Raw genomic sequence first — 24,379 nt, forward strand, 5'->3', positions numbered from 1 at the left:
AATAAAGCGGTGTTGGATACTATAGCGGGTGGTTCTTATGGGGAGTGTCCTTATGCTGAGATTGCCGAAAAGTTAGAGAAAATCTCCCGGAACAATAAAGCTTGGAGTAATAGGAAGTCAGATACTGGGAGAAATACCTTCGTAGTGCAATACACTCATAACCCATCCACAGATGAGATTCGTGAAGAGATGGCTCAAATGAGAACTGAGCTTGGGTTGGTATTAAAACATGTCACTGGGGATGCCGAAAAGATAAATGCAGTCAACTACTTGTCTAAACAACCACCACAAAATGATGAATGCTATTATGAGGAGGATTCCTATGCGGTAAATGAGCAGACGGGGGGTTTCCAACCGAGTGCCCAAGGCTCTAATCAGGAGAATTGGCACCAAGGTCAAGGGAACTAAGGTCGGACCTATGGTAACTATAACCGTGAGGGTCATTATGTTCGAGAAGGAAATTACAACCGCGGCAACAACTTCAACAGGGGTAACTATGGTAATAGAAATGATAGGAATGGGCAATATGTTCCTCCTCAAAATCGTGAAGTTACTCCTAGAGATGGTGGAGATAGTATGGCGCGAGTTGAGGATATGTTTCATAAAATGATGATGAGGTTAGATGCTAGTGATAAGCACACTAAAAAATTGAGGAGTGATTTAGCGGGTATTGGATAGAGAGTCGATACAAATGCAATATCGATTAAGCAGCTTAAGTTACAATTGGCCCAATTATCTGCTACTGTGAACACACGGCAATCGGGCACTCTTCCTAGCAACACTGTCTAAAATCTGAAAAATGATGGACATTGTATGAAAATACTACTCGCGGTGGTAAGAAAACCATCGACCCACCTATGCTGCCTAACGAGAAAAAGGTGACAAAAGATACTGTTAAAATGGTAGAGGTTAATGGTAAATTAGAAGATAACACTGGAAATAATGCTGAAGTGCCTAAAAAGGTAACTCCCATGCCTAGACCACCACCCCCTTTTCCTCAAAGATTAGTGAAAAAGACCGAGGATGGTAAATATCGGTGTTTTATAACAATGTTGAAGCAACTTTCTATCAATGTCCCTTCGGTAGAAGCTTTAGAACAAATGCCCGGTTATGACAAGTTTATGAAAGATATAGTTACAAAGAAAAGATCGGCCACTTTTGAGGATGATAATAGAATGCAGCATTGTAGTGCTATAGTTACAAGATCTCTGGTACAAAAGAAAGAAGATTCGGGTGCATTCACTATTCCTTTTACAATCAGGTTATTATATTTTGCGAAAACATTATGTGATCTGAGAGCAAGCATAAATCTCATGCCCCTCTCGATTTACAAGAAGTTAGGTTTGGATGATCCAAAGCCCACTGCGATGCGGCTACTGATGGCCGATCGAACAGTAAAAATGCCTATAGGGATACTCCACAATGTGCTAGTAAAAATGGAGTTGTTCAAATTTCCGGTAGATTTTGTTATTCTTGATTGTGAAGTCCATTTTGAAGCGCCCATTATTCTTGGGAGGCCATTACTTGCTATGGAAAGAGCCTTAGTAGATATGGAAAAGGGGCAGATGAAATTTCGGTTGAACAACGAGGAAGTGACCTTCAACATTTGTAGGTCCATGAGGCAGAGTGGTGAGCTCCAATCGGTATCTGCTATATCCTACAATGTTGGTGAGTCATCTGAGACACAAATAGAAGAATGTCTAGGTGTAGAAACATTAGTGGCAGTGATAATGAATTTTGATAACGATTGCATTGAAGAGTATGAGTCATTAGTCGCGGCTCTTGATCGAGGTGATGTTCGGTTTTAACCGAAGAAATATGAGTTAGACATGAAGAATCGCGAGTCTCCACCCGCGAAACCATCTATAGATGAGGCTTCAAATTTAGAACTAAAAGCTCTCCCACCTCATCTCAGGTATGAATTTTTAGGAAATGGTGACACTTTACCGGTAATCGTTGCATCAGACCTGAATGAACAACAAGTTGAGAGTTTGGTGAAAGTGCTAAAAAGGTTCAAAAGAGCTATTGGATGGACTATTGCGGACATTATTGGGATCCCTCCTTGTATTTGTTCTCATAAAATCCAACTCATTCCCGATCATAAGCCAAGTATTGAGCACTAGAGATGCTTAAATCCACCTATGCAAGAGGTCATGAAGAAGGAAATCATTAAGTGGTAAGATGTCGGAGTAATCTATCCGTTCGCCGATAGTAGTTGTGTATGCCCTGTTCAGTGTGTACCTAAGAAAGGGGAAATGACTGTGGTCTCCAATGAGAAAAATGAACATGTTCCAATGAGACCGGTTACTGGATGGAGGGTGTGTATGGATTACCGCAAATTAAATGCATGTACTGAAAAAGACCATTTTCCTATGCCCTTCATGGATCAGATGTTGGATAGACTTGCCGGAAAAGGGTGGTACTGTTTTCTTGATAGATATTTGGGGTATAATCAGATTTCTATTGCACCAGAAGAGAAAACCACTTTTACTTGTCCATATGGGACCTTTGCGTTCAAGAGAATGTCGTTTGGGTTGTGCAATGCACCCGCCATGGTGGAAGATACTATAGAAGTTTTTATGGATGATTTTTCTATGGTTGGTGATTCATTCGAGCGATGTTTGAACAATTTATCTGAGGTCCTTAAGAGATGTGAAGACTGCAATTTAGTACTAAATTGGGGAAAATGCCACTTCATGTTGAAAGAAGGTATTGTTTTGGGTCATCGCATTTTAGAAAAAGGCATAGAGGTTGATCGAGCTAAAGTCGAGGTAATAGAGAGACTTCCCCCCACCTATCTCTGTACAAGGTGTGAGAAGCTTTCTTGGGCATGCAGGTTTTTACCGGATATTCATCAAAGAATTTTCAAAAATTGCACATCCATTGTACAAACTACTGGAGAAAGATTGTAAATTTTATTTTGATGAATCCTGTCTTAAAGCATTCGGCGAGCTAAAAGAAAAATTGATATATGCACCTATCATTATTTCTCCGTATTAGAACAGTCTATTTGAGGTGATGTGCGACGCTAATGGGGTTGCTCTTGGTGTAGTATTGGGACAAAGAAAGAAAAAAATCCTTCACCCCATTTACTATGCTAGTAAAGCCCTAAATGAAGCTCAAAAGAACTACACAGTGACTGAGCAAGAACTCCATGCAGTAGTCTTTGCTTTTGAAAATTTTTGCTCTTATTTGCTAGATACCAGAGTTATAGTGTATACTAACCATTCAGCATTGAGATATTTAATGGCAAAGAAAGATGCGAAATCGAGGTTGATTCGTTGGGTATTACTGCTACAAAAATTTGACTTTGAAGTGAGGGATAGAAAAGGGACCGAAAATCAAGTTGCCGATCACTTGTCCCGACTAGAAGATGAACCTATGAGAGAGTTAGCATATAAGACTAATATTGATGATACTTTCCCCGATGAGCATGTATTGTCTGCCTCACAAGAATTGATTCCATAGTTTGCAGATTTTGCGAACTATTTGGCTAGTGATATTATTCCATCGGACTTGTCCTTTCATAAAAAAAAATTCATGTGAGACGTGAAGAAGTTATTTTGGGATGAACCATATTTATATAGAAGTTGTGCCGACGGGCTTATTCAGCGTTGTGTGCCAGAATGTGAGATGTTGAGTGTTTTAGAGGCATGACATTCCTCACCCGTTGGCGGACATCATAGTGGTATTCGAACCGCTCATAAGATATTACAATATGGTTACTATCGGCTAACTCTTCTTCAAGATGCTCATGAGTTTGCTAAAGCATGTGATAGATGCCAAAGAGATGGCGACATTTCAAGAAAGGAAGAGCTCTCTCTAAACCCCATTCTTGTGATTGAGTTATTTGATATTTGGGGTATTGACTTTATGGGTCCTTTTGTGAATTCTCATGAAATGAAGTATATTTTAGTAGCGGTTTATTATGTATCTAAATGGGTGGAAGCTATCGCCTTCGCAAACAATGAAGGGAAGAGTGTAACTGCGTTCTTAAAAAAGAATATATTCTCTCATTTTGGCACCCCAAGGGCAATTATTAATGATGGGGGCTCCCACTTTTTCAACAGATTGTTCAAGGGATTATTGGAGAAATATGGGGTTCGCCATAATGTGGCCACTCCTTACCACCCTCAAACTAGTGGTCAAGTTGAAGTGTGAAATAGGGAGATCAAACAGATATTGTCAAAAACAGGAATGCTAGTAGAACGGATTGGTCAAGGAAGACTCCCATAGGTATGTCCCCATACCAACTTGTATATGGGAAAGTTTGTCATCTTCCGGTTGAATTAGAGAATAAATCCATGTGGGCTATGAAGAAGTTTAAAATGGATGGAAAGAAGCTGAAGAACAATGGTTAACTAGGTTGAATGAACTCGATGAATTTTGCCTGAAAGCTTATGAAAGCTCATCCCTCTACAAAGAATAGATGAAAAATTACCATGAAAAAAAATTAAAAAATGAGAGTTTATGGTTGGGGATTTGGTGCTTTTATTCAATTCTAGTTTGCGCTTGTTTCCGGGCAAGCTCAAGTCCAAAAGGACTGGTCCTTACTTGGTTACCCAACTATTCCCTCATGGAGCAATTGAGTTGGAAACTATGGAGGGTGTACGGTTCAAGGTGAATGGACAACGTATAAAAATCTATTTCGGGCATGCTGAATCAGCAAATGAAGTAATCTAGGCATACCATCATGATGAAGTATGAGTAATCAAGTGTCTTCAGTCGTGCCGCGATGTTAAATCAGGCGCTTGTTGGGAGGCAACCCAATATTTATAGTTTTCTTTGTAGTAATGGTAGCATTTTCTACTAATGGGTTTTAAATTTGCAGGCACATCACCAGGATATTCTGCAGAAAATCACATTGCAACAGTCACTGACGGAAACATCGACGGACCATCACGGACGCGACGGACCGTCGTATGAATCCGTCGTGCCAGGTACGTCTTTCAATTATTTTCAAAACAAGGCCACATATGACGGAACCAATGATGGACCATCGCATCTGCGACGGACCGTCATCGGGGTCTCGTTGCATCATTAATGAGCATACCCGACCCGGTTGGGGGTAATTTGAAAAATTGGTAACATTTAAAAAAAACCCACCCCTTCATTTCACCCATTTCCTTCCCTCTTTCTCCAATTTCCCTCCCTTTTCAACTTCCAACTTCCTACCTCCCTTCTCTATCAACCGATTGCTTCCCTAAATTCCCCAATTACAGATATCTCTTTTCTATTGGTCGGAGTCGGTTGCTGTGGTTCTGTTCTTGATCACCAAGTACCTCCCTTGCTTATTTTTCTCAAATTCTCAGGTATGTGTCTCTGGTTTCTACCCATTTACATTGCATTTTTTATTATCAATTAGTATTAGCCTATTTCTTATTGACGGGTCTTCAGTATTTGATCAAAATTTTGTCTCACCTAGGTTGAGAATCCTCAAAATTGCCTTGTTAAAACTCTAGAAATAGGTGTTTTAGCATTGCTAGTTTACTAGGTATTTGGGTTAGAAACATATAGGTTATCACTAAGTATTCAATGTGAGTCATAGGGGATGATTGTGGCATCCCCAGTTATGTCACTGAATGACAGAACGAGACCTCGATGACGGACTGTCGTACCTACGACGGACCGTCATAGGGTCTATTCCAACATCCCACTGTACGTTTTCTCCAAGTGTCCACCAACGGATACATGCGATGGACCATCGTTCCCACGACGGACCGTCGTTTCCAACCGTTCTGGTTGTCAGAGACCCTTTTTCTAAGGGTCTCCTACTTTTTCTAAGTGTCCTTTGATGGACATCTACGAAGGACCGTCATACCCTCGATGGTCCATCCTGCACAACCGTTGTGTCGGTCAGAGACCTCTCTCCTAAGGGTCTCCACAACGGACATCGATGACGGACCGTCATTGTCACGATGTACGTCCTTCTTATCCGTCATGCTTGTCAGAGACATTCCTTCAGGGGTCTCCACATTAACATATATGAAGTAAGACATGACGGACCCCATGACGGTCTGTCATAATCACGATGAGCCTTCACTTGGTCCGTCGTGTTTCACTGTTACTGTAGAAAAGTCATTCCAGCTTAACTCTTATATTTATTTTGTTTTCTTTTTGCTCGTCTTAATTGCTCCTTCTCGTACTTATATTAATTCTTTACAGGTTCTATCTGTTATGGCACCAAAACAAGATTGAGTTTACGCACGTGGGAGTTCAAATTCTTTTGCCCAATCTGTCTGCCTGGTCATAGGCTCTGATGATGAGCATGACCCCGAGTACATGCCCCAGGCACTGCCACTCCATCACGAGCTGCACGTGCTACCAGAGCTACGCCCAAAAAAGTGGCGTCTAGCGTAGTCACTGCCTCCCAGTCTGATGAAGAGCGCACACTGACCGGCACACCTTCTGGGTCAGCTACACATGAAGAAGAAGCGTTTGGCTCTTTAGGAGTTTCGTGGTCGGAGGAAGCCTCAAGGTCCGCTGAAGTCCCTGCACCCGCCACAGCTGCCCAGTCTGCCACGTCTGATGAGGCTGACAGTTGTGATTCCACTCCCGGCTCACCACTCGTGCTCTCACCCCGGTTGCCGACCAGCCCAACCGATGGTGTCGATAGGCAATATCAAGTTTATTCAGACACAAAGTTTCTGAATGATAAAGGAGTCATGACATGGACCCCTACACTGGAGAGGCGATTCCTTACGGGTAGTCTCCCCACCATGCTAGAGATCCACAATCTCTTCACCAGACACCCGACTGGAGTGGACAGCGCGTTCTTTGGTTCTTTATAGTGAGGAGTTAGTCTGAGAGTTCTACGCCTCTTACGTGGCTACTCTAAGATCACAGATAGATAGGCGGGCTGCCCCCGCCGCACAAGCCCCACTTGAGCATGTCCGAGTACATGGCATTCAGGTTGATATCTCCCTGCCTGCCATCCGCCGGTATTTATACGGCGAGAATATTGATGCCAACCGGACCCCTCTCACAGCAGAGTTCGACTACTGGCGGCAAATTGTAAAAGATGGCCAATTCTTGTGTGAGCCATTGCTGAGAGAGACCATGAAGAGGTGGATGGCCATGCACTTGTCTGTTGATAGAGAGGGTGCCGACAGGGTAACAGAGTCAAATGGAGCCATCAAGAAGGATAACTTGACCTTCACGGCTAAGTTCTTATGGTTGATTGTCTGCCACTGCCTTTCCCCCACGACTGTTGATAATATAGTCACATGGGATCGTGCAGTTCTGATGGCGGCGATGATAGCCGGATTTGAGGTGGACTTCGCTTGGCTTCTATAGGCGGTCATGCACGAGAGGGCTTTCAAGGTCACAACTACTTACCCTTTTCCGTGCATGATATTTTCCCTATGCATGTCCGCAGGTGTGCCCATCTGGCACATTGATCAGCTCAAGACTCCGCTGGGCACTGTTGATATTGGCCTCATCAGGGATGAGGCCAATGAGTTAGCTCTACGCAGAGGGCCTCGTCCAGAGTTGCCTCTACTTGGTGAAAATCTTGCTGATACAGTAGCACATGCTCGAACGGCTACGCAGGCGTCTTTTGAAACCACTGACACTACCCCGGTCGAGTCTATCCCGGGTAGTAGCACTTCACCGAGCTCCTCTCGCTCAGCCCCTTTCCCCGCTCTGGTCCCGCTTGCTAGGGTCCAGGAACTAGAGGCACAGATGGCTACGCTTCTGTATCACATCCAGCTTTGGATGCAGAGGTCTATTGCTGAGGCAGAAGAGCGCTTGGAGCGTAAAATGGTCCAGCACACAGAGCGGAAGATCCCTGAGGTTCATCAGTGCTTGGACGCTTCTAAGTTGCGGGTGTTAGCCCGGCCAGCCCCTCAGGTGGACGTGTCGACCCTTCAGGCTGCAGTCGAGAGTCTTCGAGAGGACATTGATATGATCCTAGAGTCTTGGGTGCCTGAGTCCGAGGCCCCTTCTACAGAGTCTGCTGAGGACACAGTGATGGCGTCCTTTTTCAGCACTTCTGAGATTCCACCACCTCCCCCTCGAGAGCATGCCAAGAGGCGTAAGGGTCGAGAGGAGGATGAGGCTAGAGCACGGAAGAAGGAGCGTCATGAGATAGAGGCTGCGAGGAGAGCCTCGCTTGCTGATGAGGAGGCGCGTTGGATCAGGGTTGTAGAGTCAGCTGCTGGGGCATCTAGCTCCAGAGATGTGGCGATAGTGGGAGGCACTGCTGATAGTGTTGTTGCTGATGAAGACACTACTGAAGATGTCGAGATTACATAGGTAATGGGTTCCGAGGAACCGGACCCACCAGCTTGCTGATCATCGGCGCTTTGCGCCCCAGGTTTGTTTCACCTACCACTCTCGTATTTTAATTTTTTTTATGCATTTGGGACAATTGCATGTCTTTTTGTTGGGGTGGGGTAAATGAAAAGTGAGTGCTAGGGTGAAGTCTGAGTAGCCCAATTCACTATCCTCTTTTGGGGTTTTCTTGCCTATATTTTTTTTCCCAAGAGACTAATTATTTTTATTGTTGAACCGGCATGTCTATATCTTCTGTACATAGTTTAACTCTGAAGCATGATGACTAATATGATATCCTGATGAAATGAAAATGATGCATGACTAGGCATAGTAATTGATAAATGTGTGGCTCTAAGCATGACGTAGAGATACACCACTACATGACCCTAAGTCTAAAATTCGAACTAGGTGTCTAATAATCTGGTAGAGTAATGAGATGTCAAGTGAGTGTGAGGAAGATTTGAATAGTACACTATTTGTACTGAGCTAGAACTTTCCTGGTTAGTCTTGCTAAAAGTAAGTTGTAATAGACAATTAGGAAAGAATCATAGGCCCTTGTTCAATATAGCCCATTTTTAGCCTAAATAAAAAAGACAAATGAAATTTATCCTTCTTTAATCCAAATGATTTGAGCTTAAAATAGACCCTTCTTTTTCACCCCAACTGATCTTTTCTGGGAATAATGTGTTGGCCCTGGTCCCTCTGTGGACATGTGCACCTCCTCTTATGCCAAAAGCATAAGTTGAGGTGGCTAATGCAGAAAATAGCCTTTTCATGGCCCTGACCCAACTTTGGGTATATGTACTTTGACTCATGGCAAAGCCATGAGTTGAGGGTGGCTATTATGAGGAATGCTCTGGAAAGTGGGGTTGAAAGAACAAAGAGAGATAAAGAACAAAAGTAAAGTGACTCAATGAACCAGTTGAAATTAAAAAAAATACAATAAATAAAAGTAAGAAAAGAAGAGTGTCACTTACACAAATGAAGAAAGAAGGGAAAATAGCAAGGTGAAAGAATATGAGAAATTAGACGAAATAAAATGATAAAAAGTGGCATGTTCAGCCGATATGTCAAGGAGGGCAAAAAGTCACTAAAACTATACCTTAATATACCCTACCTGACCTTGAGACTATGTTACAAGCTAAGAAAGTCCTATCGTGATCCTAAAAGTTGTATAGCGAACTTAAAGCAGTGAAAATAAGGGCAAGCTTATGGCAATATGTATGAATGAGTTGTGAATTTTTTCTGAGAGTGAGTGTTGAAAATTAATCCTTGTACTCAAACTGAAATCATTGTGTGAAAAATGAGGATGTTGTTTTGAAGTGAGGATACTAGTTGCAATACCGGAAATATTAGCACCTCTATGAGAAATTTAAGAGGATAGATGTTAGTGTGTGGTGAGTCTGTGTCATGGTCTGATTCCACATAATTCAAGCCTAATAGTGATAACATGCATAAATATGATAAGACTGATCGGGATTGATAGCCAAATGATTGCGAAAGCTAAAACATGGACACTATTGTACAAAGATTTTGTAGTGAGTTATAGTGCGTCGCTTGAGGACAAACAACGAATTTAAGTTGAGGGTGTTGATATATCGTGGTTTCACGATATTTTTAATGTTTTTTCCATAAGTTTAGTGTGCGTCCAAAAGCCTTTTTGTATTATTTTTATGTAAGTTTCCCTTTATTTGCAAGAAATCTGTCTAAAGATGAACGCGGAAGTTGTTGAGTAAGAAATGCAGAAAAGTTACCACCTACGAAGCTTGTGACGGTCCGTCGTGCCTGTGACGGTTCGTAGGTGGCATCGTAGTGAAGCTGCTGAAGGAAGATGGGGAAGTCTGACCAAGTGTGGGGTTACGAAGTGCATGACGGACCGTCGTAGCCATGACGGTCTGTCCTGCTGGTTCGTCGTGATGATCAGAGAAGTAGTCCCAGTACCCAAATTTTCAAAAAGTTTAAGTGTTATGGAACGTAGACCCTCGACGGACCGTCGTGCTTGAAATGGTCCGCCATACCTGTTCGAAGAGGGTAATGAAGAAAGCAGTAGAAGGATTTGTAATGTATAGGATGACGGAGGCCATGACGGGCCACCTTGACCATGACGGGCCGTCGTGACCACGACGGTCCATCACGAGGTCCGTCGATCCAGTCGCATTTTGTCAGATTTTCAGCAATTAGAGTCCTTCTTTTATTAGGTTTTTCCTTTTTTATATAAATAGTTGTAAAAACCTCGTTTTTGGGGTTAGACTTTTGGTGGTTAGACACTTTTATGTTAGATTCGTTGTTAGTAGATTATTTTGGATATTAGACTTTGGATTGTTACACTTTTCTCTGGAGTTGATTGTTGGTGATTTTGTCGATTAATCAAGTAAATTTCTGAATTTTATTCTTTCTCATTGAAGTAAGAGCATGAACTCTTATACTATATATATGAATATTGTGATTATGATTATGGGTAACTAAACTCCATAACTAGGGTTGTGGGAACCATGAGTGAATAATGAGGTAAAATCTAACTAAAATAACAATTTTAGAATAGTGTCTTGCATGTATTGATAATTCTTTCGCTTAAAAGTCTTTTTAACGGATGGCAACATTAGAACTCGCCTTAATGCTACTTGCTGGACCAAGGACGTAGATAATAGGAAAAGAATTATCAACATAAATTTAGTGTATAATATCTAATAGGCTAGTATTGATTGGTACGAGGTAATAACTTAGACAAATATTGAATACAATGCTTAATATGAGGTAAAGGTAAGGGTTAGTATAGCAACACACGTAGCCGGATCAAGGTGCGGAGTGAAATTTTCTAGATGCCAGACCAAGGATTTAGAAATACATAACTTATCACTTTGCATGCAAGATATTGAGAAAGAATTGTTATAGTTGGAATTATCAAGTTAGGAACCTGTGGGGAACACTTAAACCTTAGTTACTTTTATTAATTGATTAAACTCCAACATTTGAATCTGTTAGTTGTCTACTTTAATTTAGCTAATTATTTTCATTCATTTAGAAATAAAAAAAACCCTTTTATTGACTTTGTTTTCTAAGGATATAATTGACTAAATAATAGTAATAATAGATTGAAGTTAAGTCTGAACTATTTTCCTCGTGGGAACGATCCCAACCTCATTAGTTGAGTTCTTTACTTGATACGACCACTTTACTTCTTATTTGAGAAGTAAGTTTGAGCGTTATCACGGGGTTAGAAGGATCTAATGTTCCTTGAACCATGTTAGTAGCCCCTACCGATGCATTACCGGTAACATCAAATTCATTAATTGGAATTCCTTTTTTCTATTGGCTAATGCTTTAACTTCTTTATATTGAATCGGTACACAAGATAACAAATATCTATTTAATCCTCCCGTCCCACCTTGACCCCCACCTTGTTTATATTTAAAAGGTTGCTTACACTTATTACAAATAGCAACACTATTTTCTTTATCGAAAGTCATAAATTGCCACACAATAGAAGTTTTAGGGTGTTGATACTTCATCTTCTCCCTTGTGGGAGGTATAAGGGGTGGATGTCCACAATTTTGCTCCGTTAAATTGATAGTTTCATTTGGAACTTCTGTCACTGGACTAGTAGGTGTTTCTTCTAACTCCTCTTCTCCCAAATCAGCTTCTACTTCTTCACCTGAATTTTCATCAACATTAGGATTAATATTACCATAACATCGTTCTAAACTTTCGTGATCGAGTTGAACATTTGAATTAATATCATAAGGAGTATCATCAACATAAGTAGAATCATTTGTGTTAAATCTAACTCTACACGTTGATTTAGATGAAGTACCACCACTTTTACTATTCTTTTTTTCTTTACTATTTTTTTTACCAAAATTAAATAATTTAAAAAGTCTACTTAATTTCTTCATTATCTTGTGCTTTCTCTTTTCCTTCACCGCTATTTTTTTCCTAGAACTCATACTTAATTATGTATAAAGTGTTATATAAAAATAATAATAACATAAAAATAAAGACGAAAAATAAAATATAAATATTATGAAATGAATGTACCAAATGTCTGTGTTAATAGCAGACGTTAATTCGATTGTTGAAGCTTGTGATTTGTTGTAACTTGTAATTTGAAATCCAACCAATACTTGATAAAATATGAGATAATATAATTATATATATTGATATAATATGAAAATTTTGAATTGAAAATTGAAATATATGGAATATAATAATAGGAGAATTAAAATGGAATAGAAATTAAGATTGACACTTGAGAGTGGAGAGAATATAGAAAAATAGATGAGAGAAATTAGAATAGATGATTTTGTAAGAAATTGTAAGGGATAAGGGGTATTTATAATATAATAAAAATGAGTTAAAGTGTAATTATTATAACTTGAGGGTTTAAATAAAAGTTTTAAAAGTAGGGGGTGGGGGGTGGTTGTGGGTGTTTGAGAAAACAAAAAGTGGCGAAAATCCATTTGGGGGGGGGGGGGGGGGGGGGGAGGGCACATCATTTCCACAAAGGATGAAAAACGGTAACATTTTCAAAATTTAAAAAAAAATGGAGGGGATCCCGCGAACCGACCGGTTCAACTGGGCCGGATTGATCGGGACTCAGGAGTGAACCGGCCCCTGACCGGTCCCCTCATTCCCCACCCCTTAAACCCCCTAAACCTAAGGGGATGGGTCAGGCGTTACTCGGGGCGGGGCGAGACGCGGGCCGAGGCGGGATATCCCGGTTCCTTGCCAGCCCTAATGTCAAATCAGGCCGGCCTTTGCTTCGAAATATTTTATCAAGAGGAAAAAATATTTATGGAGATCTATTTTCAAAGATTTTGTTTCCATATCGTGCAAAAGACTAGCAAGCTCTTTAATTACGTAGTTCACGTATTCGTGCACCACAAAATGAAATATATTCTTTTAATTAGATCATTTTAATTTTTTTTTTTTTTGGTATAAGTAAGATTTTCAAATAAATCAAATATAATATAAATTAGAATTATTTAAACTATAAATATTAATAATTAAATAAAAAAAATGTCAGATCAAATCGTGGGTTGTGCACTGAAAATTATACTATTAAAATATTATAGCATAGCGTTATAAAATAACAAATTTCCCATGGGTCCAAGATATGATAGCTGAAAATAAGTTATTTAAAAATTAAATATTTTTTGACATAATTTATTTCATCAATAAATAACTTCAAAAATAATTAATATCTCAAAATCAAATACATAATAAAATTAATGGTAAAATCATTATATATTTTATGCTACACATCAAACGAATTTGTTTGACTTGCTCAAAAATTAATATTCATTGGTGTAATAAATACTATATATTATATATTTAGGGATGCCAGATTTGACCGCTATCACTTTTTTTATCAATCAATAGCATTAGCATCAACGCCATTGTATTTGAACAGTGAACCAATCAAAATTCAGATCGGAATTAGAAGCAGCAGCAGCTATAGTGTGGTTAAGATGAAAGAAATCAATTGTTCAAATAATAATAATATTGTTCTTGGTGAAGGTCTTGCATCTGAGGAAGTTAATTTTGTGATCCCCAGTCACGAATTCTCCAAACAGGCTCATGTTTCTTCTTTACAAAAGGTTCGATTTCTTTTCTCACATTGCAGATTTGATTCAATGGTGAGTTTTTGAATTAATTTTTGTGAGTGCAGTATGAGGAGATGTATGGTAAGTCGATGGAGGATCCGGCCGGATTTTGGTCTGAGATTGCATCGGAATTTTATTGGAAACAGAAATGGGGGCAACCTGTTTACACCGACAATCTCGACATTCGCAATGGCAAAATTAATATTCAGGTTTATTCAAATCTCTACTTAACTATTTGGGGTTAAAACTTGCTTTGCTGATGTAATAATTGATTTTAAAATGAAATGTGATGTATTTAATACTCTAATTATAATTAGATTAGTAAATTTCGAGGTCCAAACAAGGGATCGTAAATTTTTCATACTTTGAATGGTCAATTATTGTTTCTTGTAGTTTTTTTTAAATAATTTATAAATATAAAATAAAATTAAAAATTTTGTTGGTATTTTTTTTAAAATTATATGACTTTGTAAAATAAAATGAATGCATAAATAGAGATAGAAGGAGTAATTATTTATAAATTTATACTTTTTTATAATTAATTTGATGCAATCAATTTATATTTGAGATTCTTTTAGACATGTTATAAAATGTAATTAGTATTATTATTTAAAATTTCAGAAATCAAAGAAATTTAGGCCTGTACTTCTTCTTCTTTTTTAATTTATTGTTACTTTATATTTATTTTTCGTCGGCTAGTTCTATTCTTCTATTCGTTGTCATAAATAAGTTTTTTTAAAAAAATTAATGATATTTGAATGATTAATATTATTTTTTAAAAAATGGTTTTTTCGGTTCCGATGCCTTAAATGTCTCCGTATTTCTAAGACTAGCTAAAATAGTGGCAGGGACAAATTGGTCCTTTTCTTATGCCAGCCTTTTCATTTTTTAACCATCTTCCATATTTTCTCATTATTTTTCACTATAGTACAATTGTTTCTCCTATAATTTAATTTGGATAACACAACATTATGTACAATTAAAAAGTTTCTATTGTGTTATGTAATTTTCAACAGTGGTTTAAAGGTGGTAAAACAAATATATGTTACAATTGCTTGGATAGAAATATCGATGCTGGAAATGGTGACAAATTTGCAATTTTATGGGAAGGAAATGACCTTGGTCGTGATGCCACTTTAACGTACACTCAACTTTTAGCCAGAGTTTGTCAGGTTTTTTATTTTTCCCTTCTTTTAAATTTATAGTTATTCTTATTTCATTACTTCTCTAATAATATTCTACAAATATATTTTTTTTAAAAAGTTTAACAACAAAAGAAAATTTTCATATGTTCAACATGTTACATTTATTATCCTCAACTTTCCTCCTAACTCTCTAAATTTAGTAAGAATCACATTTTTAATAAATGTTAACGGTTGAAATTTGCACCAAGTCAGCATTTGCGACTTATATTAAAATTAGAATCGCGAAATATCAATGAAAATAATATAGATACATTGATAGATTTTAATTAACTTTTGTGACAGTTGGCAAATTACTTGAAAAGTATTGGAGTTGGAAAGGGTGATGCTGTTATCATTTACTTGCCTATGCTTATGGAACTTCCCATTGCTATGCTTGCCTGTGCTCGCATTGGTGCCGTTCACTCGGTAATATGTAGATTGTAGCTATCTCTTCTTCTAATGTATCGATATAAAAAATATTTATTATAAAGTTACTCATGCTTGATATTTATTTACGATAGATAGAAATTAGTTATTTGAAAAATATAATGTTTGAAGTTGTACAGGTAGTATTTGCGGGGTTCTCAGCAGAATCACTTGCACAGAGAATCGTAGATTGCAAGCCAAAAGTTGTGATAACATGCAGTGCAGTTAAGAGAGGAGCAAAGACTATTTTTCTCAAAGACATTGTTGATGATGCCTTAACACAATCTGCCCAAAATTCAGTCAAAATAGGTCACTATATATTACTACTAATTAATATCCAAAAATATTACTTAATGTGCTACATATATATTATTTTCTTTTTACTCTCTTCTTTGCAGATGTGTGTCTGACTTTTGAGAATGAATCAGCATTACAAAAACAAATGACGAAATGGGTTGAAGGAAGAGATATTTGGTGGCAGGTCAGTTCAAACACTTTGAAATTCAAAAGGTGTCACATAAATTTGAGACTGATAGAGTACTGCTTTTCGTTTTATACGTATAGTTTAGGCATATTATATTTACAAAATTATTTTTATTTCAGGATGTAGTTCCAAAATATCCAGTTACATGTGATGTAGAATGGGTTGATGCAGAAGATCCACTTTTCCTACTTTACACTAGTGGTAGTACTGGAAAGCCTAAGGTAAAATTTCATGTTTGTATCGATTAGACGATTATTCTGTTACAATATTTTGATGGGTTTTAGTTGATGTTTATATATTAAGGGTGTTCTACATACAACTGGAGGTTATATGGTATACACTGCCACAACATTCAAGTATGCATTTGACTACAAACCAAAAGACATTTATTGGTATGTCCTTCAACACATTTTCTCTCTTCAATATCTTTACCAAATAGATTTATGTTATATATATGTAATATAATGTTTCAAAAGTATGACGGCGGGTATCTGCATACCATTTACGATAGTTCAGGGGTATATTTGTCCCTTTCCCCTTTATTTATTAATGAAAATACTTTTTTTTTTGGTTATGTTCTGTAGGTGTACAGCTGACTGCGGTTGGATTACCGGTCATAGTTATGTTACATACGGACCTTTACTGAATGGAGCAACAAATGTGGTTTTTGAAGGGGTAATAAGTTACTTCATTTTAACATTTTAAAAAAAAACTTATGTTTTGAGTTTTATTATAGATATGAATAACCTAAACAAAAAATCGTCGAGTGATTATTACCTTATATATAACTCATATGTTGCAGGCTCCGAATTATCCAGATGCAGGACGTTGTTGGGATATCGTTGATAAGTATAAAGTTTCAATTTTTTACACCGCTCCCACATTAGTAAGATCTCTCATGCGCGAGGGAGACGAGGTAAGCCTACACCTTACTCTATTATCTAATTCTCTTAATCAGATTACTTTCAAGTAACTTGTGTTCCACATGAGAGTAGCTCAATACACATTTTTACACAGAATTTTAATCTTATGATCGAGAAGTTTATGTATGTACCTAAATATAATTTTCTTATTTCTTGATCATAAAATGTTTCTTGTTATTCATGAAAATATTTTTAATTTGTTAATAAATTTTATTTATAGCACGTGACTCGATATTCAAGAAAATCTTTGAGGGTGCTGGGAAGTGTTGGTGAGCCAATCAATCCTAGTGCATGGAGGTTTCTATCTTTACCTATATATGCATCTTTTAATTTATATTTCTCTTTTATATAACAACTTTCTGAAAAAAAAATACTGATCTTTTTTTAAAAAAATGTTTTTGTGCAGATGGTTTTTCAATGTTGTAGGAGATGGAAAGTGCCCTATATCTGATACATGGTGGCAAACAGAAACTGGAGGTTTCATGGTATTTCTTCTTTTCTCTATATAATAATAATGAAATGAAATGAAGCATATCAAATTCTTTAGTTTCTTCCAATACATCCGTCTAGTTACTGACAGCTTAAGCTTTTAGATGAGATCGTCACATACTATAATGCATTTATAAGTTGTTGAATAAACACTACAGTGTACGTACATACCTAGCTACCCTTTTAGAGTTGAGTTCATTATTATTGATTTTTGTTCTTGCAGATTACTCCAATGCCAGGAGCTTGGCCACAGAAGCCTGGTTCTGCTACATTACCATTTTTTGGTGTCCAGGTAACCTATGACAGGACACATGCTACATTTTATCGCGATTACAATACGCCTACTATTATGTAATAAATATTTATTAATTATTGTAGCCTGTAATAGTGGACGAGAAGGGTGTGGAGCTCAAAGGTGAGTGTAGTGGATATTTATGCGTGAAAAATTCATGGCCTTCTGCATTCAGAACACTTTACGGAGATCATGAAAGATATGAGACTACATACTTTAGTGCCTTCCCTGGATATTACTTTACTGGTGATGGTTGCAACAGGTAAATACCTGGTTTATTAACTTTCATGATCATAATTCATACGTATGTACGTGTATCTATAAGCTCTTGGCTGTATTTAGGGACAAAGACGGTTACTACTGGCTCACTGGCAGAGTAGATGATGTTATTAACGTCAGGTACATGCCTTCTTATTCCTCCTCCATCATCCAATTTACTTGCTTTTGTTATATGAACTATATGGTGCATATGTACAGTGGACACCGCATTGGCACAGCTGAAGTAGAGTCAGCTTTAGTATCACATCCTCAATGTGTTGAAGCTGCTGTTGTTGGCGTGGAGCATGATGTTAAAGGACAAGGGATATACGTGTTTGTTACTTTGGCTGAAGGTGTTTCATATAGTGAGGAACTCAGAAGAAGTCTTATCAAAGTTGTTAGAGATAAGGTATGATTTTGAATTCGTCTTTGTTAGAAAGAAATGAAAACTGGCTTATGTCGAAAAGTGATAAAATTACTTGACGTTGATATTAGATTGGAGGTTTTGCTGCACCAGACAAGATCCACTGGGCACCAGGTCTACCAAAGACAAGGAGTGGCAAAATAATGAGAAGAATATTGAGAAAAATTGCTTCAAACAGCTTAGATGAGCTTGGGGACACAAGTACTTTGGCTGATCCTACTGTTGTTGATCAGCTTATTGCACTAGCTCATTCTTGATGCCACTTTAATTTTACCTTATTCTTAATTTAATTTGGGGTTGTTTGATTTTTGACATCATAATCTATGTGTTTTTTCGATTGACTATATTTTTCTGAATCGACCTTATTATTCAATTGTGACGAATCATCTAGCTAGTCGAGTCACCTTGTAATAAAGATCTTAATTTCACAATTTCTAAACTAGACGTCTATAGTTGATCATAACTCGTGACATGTGATGTGGGCGTCTAGTTTGAAAATTGTGAAATCATTGGTGCAAACATACAATTGAGAAGGTTTTCTTATGGAGTGATTGTGGCTTACGCATGTTTGGATTGACTTTTTGAAAATGACTTATAAATTAAAAGCCAGAAGTCCTAAGTATGAAATATCAAACTTCTTTTGGCCTTTTTATTTGTACTTTTTCAGATTTAAAAACACTTTTTGTGTTATCGAAACACTTGCAAAACCATAAAATACCAGCTCAAAGACCAAGAAACTACAAAAGTAAGTCAATTCAATCACCGACTTAGATCTGATGTGAACGATATTTTATAAAATGAGTTTTAGGATAGGAGGGAGGAAGAAAGGAATTCTTTAATCATTTGGAGAGATACTTTAGTCTTGTTTTAAAAGAGGAAACAATTTGAGTTTCTGGGTGTGTTTGGTATGTCGGAAAACGTTTTCAATTTTATTTTGTTTGGTTGGGTTAAAAGTTTTGGAAAATATTTTCCATATCAACTCATTTTTCTCAAATTCAAGGAAAATTACTTTCCTTCAAAACTTAAGGAAACATTTTTCAAAACTTTTATTCAACTTCAATTTACAAAAAATTTTAAGCTGTTATAAAACTATATGATTTTAGAAAACAAATAAAGTAGAGAACAGAGAAAGATTTCTTATTCATTTTGAAGTATATTAATGATTTATTGATATTTCACAAATCTTATTTACAATGAAAGAAAATTCTTTATTTATAGGAAAAACTTTACTTGGTCCCCAAGTAAGATTCCTAACCATATTCTACAAGGACTCTAATTAAACATTCACTATAATATGAATTGTTTATAATACTCCTCCTAGAATGTCGGTAGATTATGTGCCTCGTTAAAACCTTACTAGATAAAATCCAGTAGAAACAAAAATATAGTGAAGGAAAAAGAGTATACATATCTAATAATACATATTATGGATGCCTCATTAAAAACCTTACAAGAAAAACCCAGTGGGACAAAACCTTGTGAGGAAAAAAGAGTACATGCGTATTAACTCCCCCTAATGACAACATCAATTCAGAGACTAGAATCTTCGTTTTCCAAGCTTGTGCACCATCTTCTTGAAAGTTGTAGTTGGTAGAGACTTAGTGAATAAATCAACAATAATATTACTTGAACAAACCTCTTGCATGTTGATATCACCATTCTTGGGAGCCCATGAGTGTAGAAAAACATTGACAAAATATGCTTTCTTCTATCTCCTTTTTATGAATCTTCCTTTCAAGGTCAAAGATTTTTCCAAGTTCCTTACTTTAACTTCTTTAAGCAAATAATCTGTTGTCTTTTGAAAACTCTTCAAGAGTTTCAATTATAGTTATCAACTTGCATAACAATACTTATATATGCTCTATGATTTTGAATCTATTTAATCCTGATGAGGATGATAAACAAGTTTTCCAAAACCTTGTATATGCTAGATTTCGAATCCCTTGGATATTTTCATATTAGTTTTGTCAAGTGACAACATTCAATATTAGATGTATGACGTCTTCTAGTGCCTAGATTGCAAGTCAAATAAGTTTTACGCTTACCAAGATGCATCATTCCACTTTTCACTTGATAATTATTTTTGCACAAGCATGCTTTAATAGTTGTAGAATTCATATCCTCATAATCTTTTACAATATTGCGCGCTATTGTATCAAAGATATCGTCAACGATATACCATTTTGTATCGATTCACAATACGACAAAACTTATTGAGATCTCATAAGTGTTATGTCGTAGGCTCTTCAGAAACATATTGTCTCCTTATTTATGATCATTTGAATTCTTTGATCCTCCCCTTTTTTCAAGGATTATTTTATTTAGAATTGATTGATATATCATGCTTCATGCATATTGTAGACACTATCCTTAAGGGACATTCAATAAGAGTATTTACAACTTTTGTGTTGCTTCTAATCTCCCCCTTATGTTAGACAAACTAACATATATCTCAATCTTTGGAGAATCTATCATTGTGCATCAAAGTATATTCATTGATTATATACCACATATCAAAATAATTAGATGAAAAATACCCCGACCATAAATCAATTGAAAGAAAATTTGATTATAATTTATCAGTCTCATGCGTACAATTACTTTTGTATGCAATATCGTATTTTATATCGACATATAAAGCTTTATTTTCATAAACAATGATTTTACTATTTGAGATATTTAATGTCACATCATCTTGAGCATTTATCAATATTATAAGATAAATTTTCTTGATTACATATTTTGAAATTGTGCTCTTAACTCAATTATTATTTTTGCACAAGTAATTTTGTGAATGTCAAACAACATGTTGACAACAAACGCACATGTAATTATCTTATAGATGCATCTTTTTATCATATCACATGATGGGTGAACGGGACCATATTCACCTTTTATACTTTTCAGAATTTAGGGATTTAGTCCCAACTTTTGTTGATCCAATCAACTTTATCACGAGAACAAGCAAGGTAAAGAATTCTTGAAGAATCTTCTAGATTTTCAATGTATGTCCATTGCTCAGTATGCACATCTTTGGGATGAAAAAATTATTCATGCCAACTAATAAAATTATTAGTACTAGTAAACTCCAAGTTTACTATGTCATTGCCTTTTCATTTAATAAATTTCCGATATATTATTATATGAGTAAATTTCAATTTTATTAATCTAAGAGTGATTTTCAGATTTATTTCTTCTCAATTACTTCAACCTTTAGGTGAGTCGTGATTCCATCATTTAATGAACTAATTTGAAGAAAATTGTGCATGTAACATATTATTTGTGCCAACATTTTTGCAAACATCAAGTTGCGAGATAATAATAGGCACACATGAGACCATATAGAAGAAATATTTATTAGGACCATTTAATGTCTAAACAATTCACTAGGTGTATGACTAGATTCACAAATATTTGTATACGTTCCTAGAACGCAGAGAATTCAATCTCAACTTTCGTTTATGATGGTCTCACAATTAGCTTGCCTTGCTAACAATCATTATAAGAAAACTCACCATTTAAAAGAATTTTTGGGTTCTTGAACGGTTGTCCTTTTTAATTTTCCATAATTCGTCTAAACATTATAGACTAATGATGTCTCAGACAATCATGCCAAATTAAGAAAGTATTGAAATTGGAAAACTTCTTATTTATCATAGAATGTGCCTCAATTGAACTAATTCTTGTCCAATACAAGTATGAATATAAATCATGAAACATTTCTATAATACATGTCTTCTTAGAGACATTCTTGATGATACCACATCGTTAACCAAAGGTCGCAAACTTTTATCATGCCTAGCATGGTGGCTTACACCTCATTCCCTTTAGAGAATGAATCTATATTTTTAGCATTTATCAAAAATTCTCATTCTTCATGAATGAAACACAAATATGTGAGCATATCAAATAATGATAACTTTAGTACCTCATTCCATATCTATGTGCATTATTCAATCACTTGTATTCTTTCAGACATATTATGCACTACAACCACATTCATTGTACGTAATGGAGCAAATTCAGTAAATTTCATGACTTCTCATCAAAAACACATTAGTTTTTCTTTAGTCATTATTATATCATCAATATGGTGCATTGAGACTCACATTCAATGTCTTATCCATATAAAAGTGTCTTAGGTCATAAATCGATGAATCTTGAACCCATCTTATCATCATAGTGCATCAGGACTTTAACCTAATGTCTTACCCTCTTTTTGCGATTGGACATAAATCCACCGTCTTATTCTTTTGATGCGATAAAACTTAAATCTATCGTCTTACCCATAATGAGGATCAACCTCAAGCCTTCAAAATAATTGTAATTTTATCACTTTTGATGATCATTAATATGATCGTACATTATAATTACACACAAAATTGAGATTATTGATTTATTATAATCAATATTAGTAGTTAATAAATATAGCTTAATAGATCACATACCTCATATAAAGGTTGAAAACATACCTTTCACTAAATTGTGCTTATTTAATTATTAAAATAAATTAAGAAATTCTCTTCCCAGTCGATTAATATTAAATGTATAGAAAGTCGACAAGTCTCTTTAAATACTTACTTTAGATGGTACCTCCAGATCTGTTACATAAATAATTATTAACATAAAGATAAATCAAACCTTGAAGATATAAGAATCTTATTGCATAACTTATGCAAGATCTCTTTTGCACTTTTCCCGTCTTCTTTATCATTTTTTAAGAATAGAACAATCATGCTGATAACGTGTTATGAAACTATATAAATTTAGAAGAAGAAGAAAGTAGGGAGAAGAGAAAAGACTTCTTATTTCTCTTGAAGTATATTCATGATTCATTGGTCTTTCACAAATTTTATTTATAATTAACGAAAATCCTTTATTTATAGGGAAAACTTTACTTGGTCCCAAATAGGATTCCTAATCATATCCTACAAGGACTCCACATAATTAGACATTCACTGTAATACAAATTGTTTATAACAAAAGCTTATTTTTAAAAAACATTTTTCAACTTCAATTTTTCTTACCCACCCTCACCCCGACCCCTCCCAGCCAACCCCTACCCCCCTCCCCAAATAAAAATTCAATGTTTATTTTTAAAAAATATTTTCAATTTTTAAATTGTATTTTCACTCTATCCCTACCCTCAACCCCAGCCCCGCACCCCTACCCCCAGAATGATAATAAATTTAAAGTTTATTTTATAAAAAGTACTTTTAATTTTTCATTTTTCACCCTCCCCCCATATCTACCCTGATCTTCCCCCCACCCCCATCCCTACCCCCACTCCACCCCACCTCCCAAAATAAATTTTCATTTTGTTTGTAAAAAATATTTCTAACTTTAAATTTTTATTGTTTCCTCCCTACCCTCCACCCCCCCCTCCCTCCCCCTCCAAAAAAATTGATTTAAGTTAATTTTTTTAAAAAATATTTTCGACTTCAAATTTTTATTTTTTCACTCCTACCTCGACCTCCCACTCCCCACCCAAAAAAATTAATTTTATTTTAAAAAATATTTTTAACTTCAAATTTTTGTTTTTTAACCCCTACCCCCCTATCAACCCACCCATCCCCACCCCCCAAAAAAAATTAATTCTGTTTTTTAAAAAATATTTTCAATTTCAAAATTATTTTCTATTCTAGTAAAAATAAAAAGTATTTCTTAAAAATATTTTTAATTCACAAATCGAACAAAAAATCATTTCCAAAAATTATTTTTTACTCCAAACACGAAAAAATAAGTCAAAAGTCAACTTATTTTTCAAAAAAAACATTTTTCTTCCTACCAAACACACCCTTTATGTAGAATCCATGACTATCAAATAGCCAAGTTCAAAGATAATTAAGATCTGAATAAAACATGTAAAAAATAGGGTGGGGGTGGAGGTCTTTAGATATGCTGTCCAAGTTTTATTTCATTGGTAAAATGACACTTTTAGGATTAAGAGTTAATGAGATCTTACCTCATTTTAACTTAACAGTCCCAAGAGTGTATTTATTTATAAGAAGTCCTAAGA

General features: G+C 36.0%; 1 protein-coding gene across 1 annotated transcript; it reads left to right on the top strand.

Moving 5' to 3' along the window:
- The first annotated feature begins 13,390 nt into the window (after positions 1-13,390).
- LOC101264442 (acetyl-coenzyme A synthetase, chloroplastic/glyoxysomal-like) lies at positions 13,391-18,733 on the top strand. The gene is made up of 17 exons (XM_004242862.5): positions 13,391-13,874; positions 13,946-14,089; positions 14,897-15,052; positions 15,368-15,490; positions 15,631-15,799; positions 15,889-15,971; positions 16,094-16,195; positions 16,278-16,366; positions 16,559-16,649; positions 16,777-16,890; positions 17,118-17,194; positions 17,304-17,382; positions 17,610-17,678; positions 17,765-17,940; positions 18,021-18,077; positions 18,156-18,345; positions 18,432-18,733. The coding sequence occupies exons 1-17, from the start codon at positions 13,746-13,748 to the stop codon at positions 18,615-18,617; spliced, it is 2,034 nt and encodes a 677-aa protein (XP_004242910.2). The 5' UTR covers positions 13,391-13,745; the 3' UTR covers positions 18,618-18,733.
- The last annotated feature ends 5,646 nt before the right edge of the window (positions 18,734-24,379 follow it).

The sequence above is a fragment of the Solanum lycopersicum genome, chromosome 7 (genome assembly GCF_036512215.1).
Source record: "Solanum lycopersicum chromosome 7, SLM_r2.1".
In the NCBI taxonomy this organism is placed as follows: Eukaryota; Viridiplantae; Streptophyta; class Magnoliopsida; order Solanales; family Solanaceae; genus Solanum; species Solanum lycopersicum.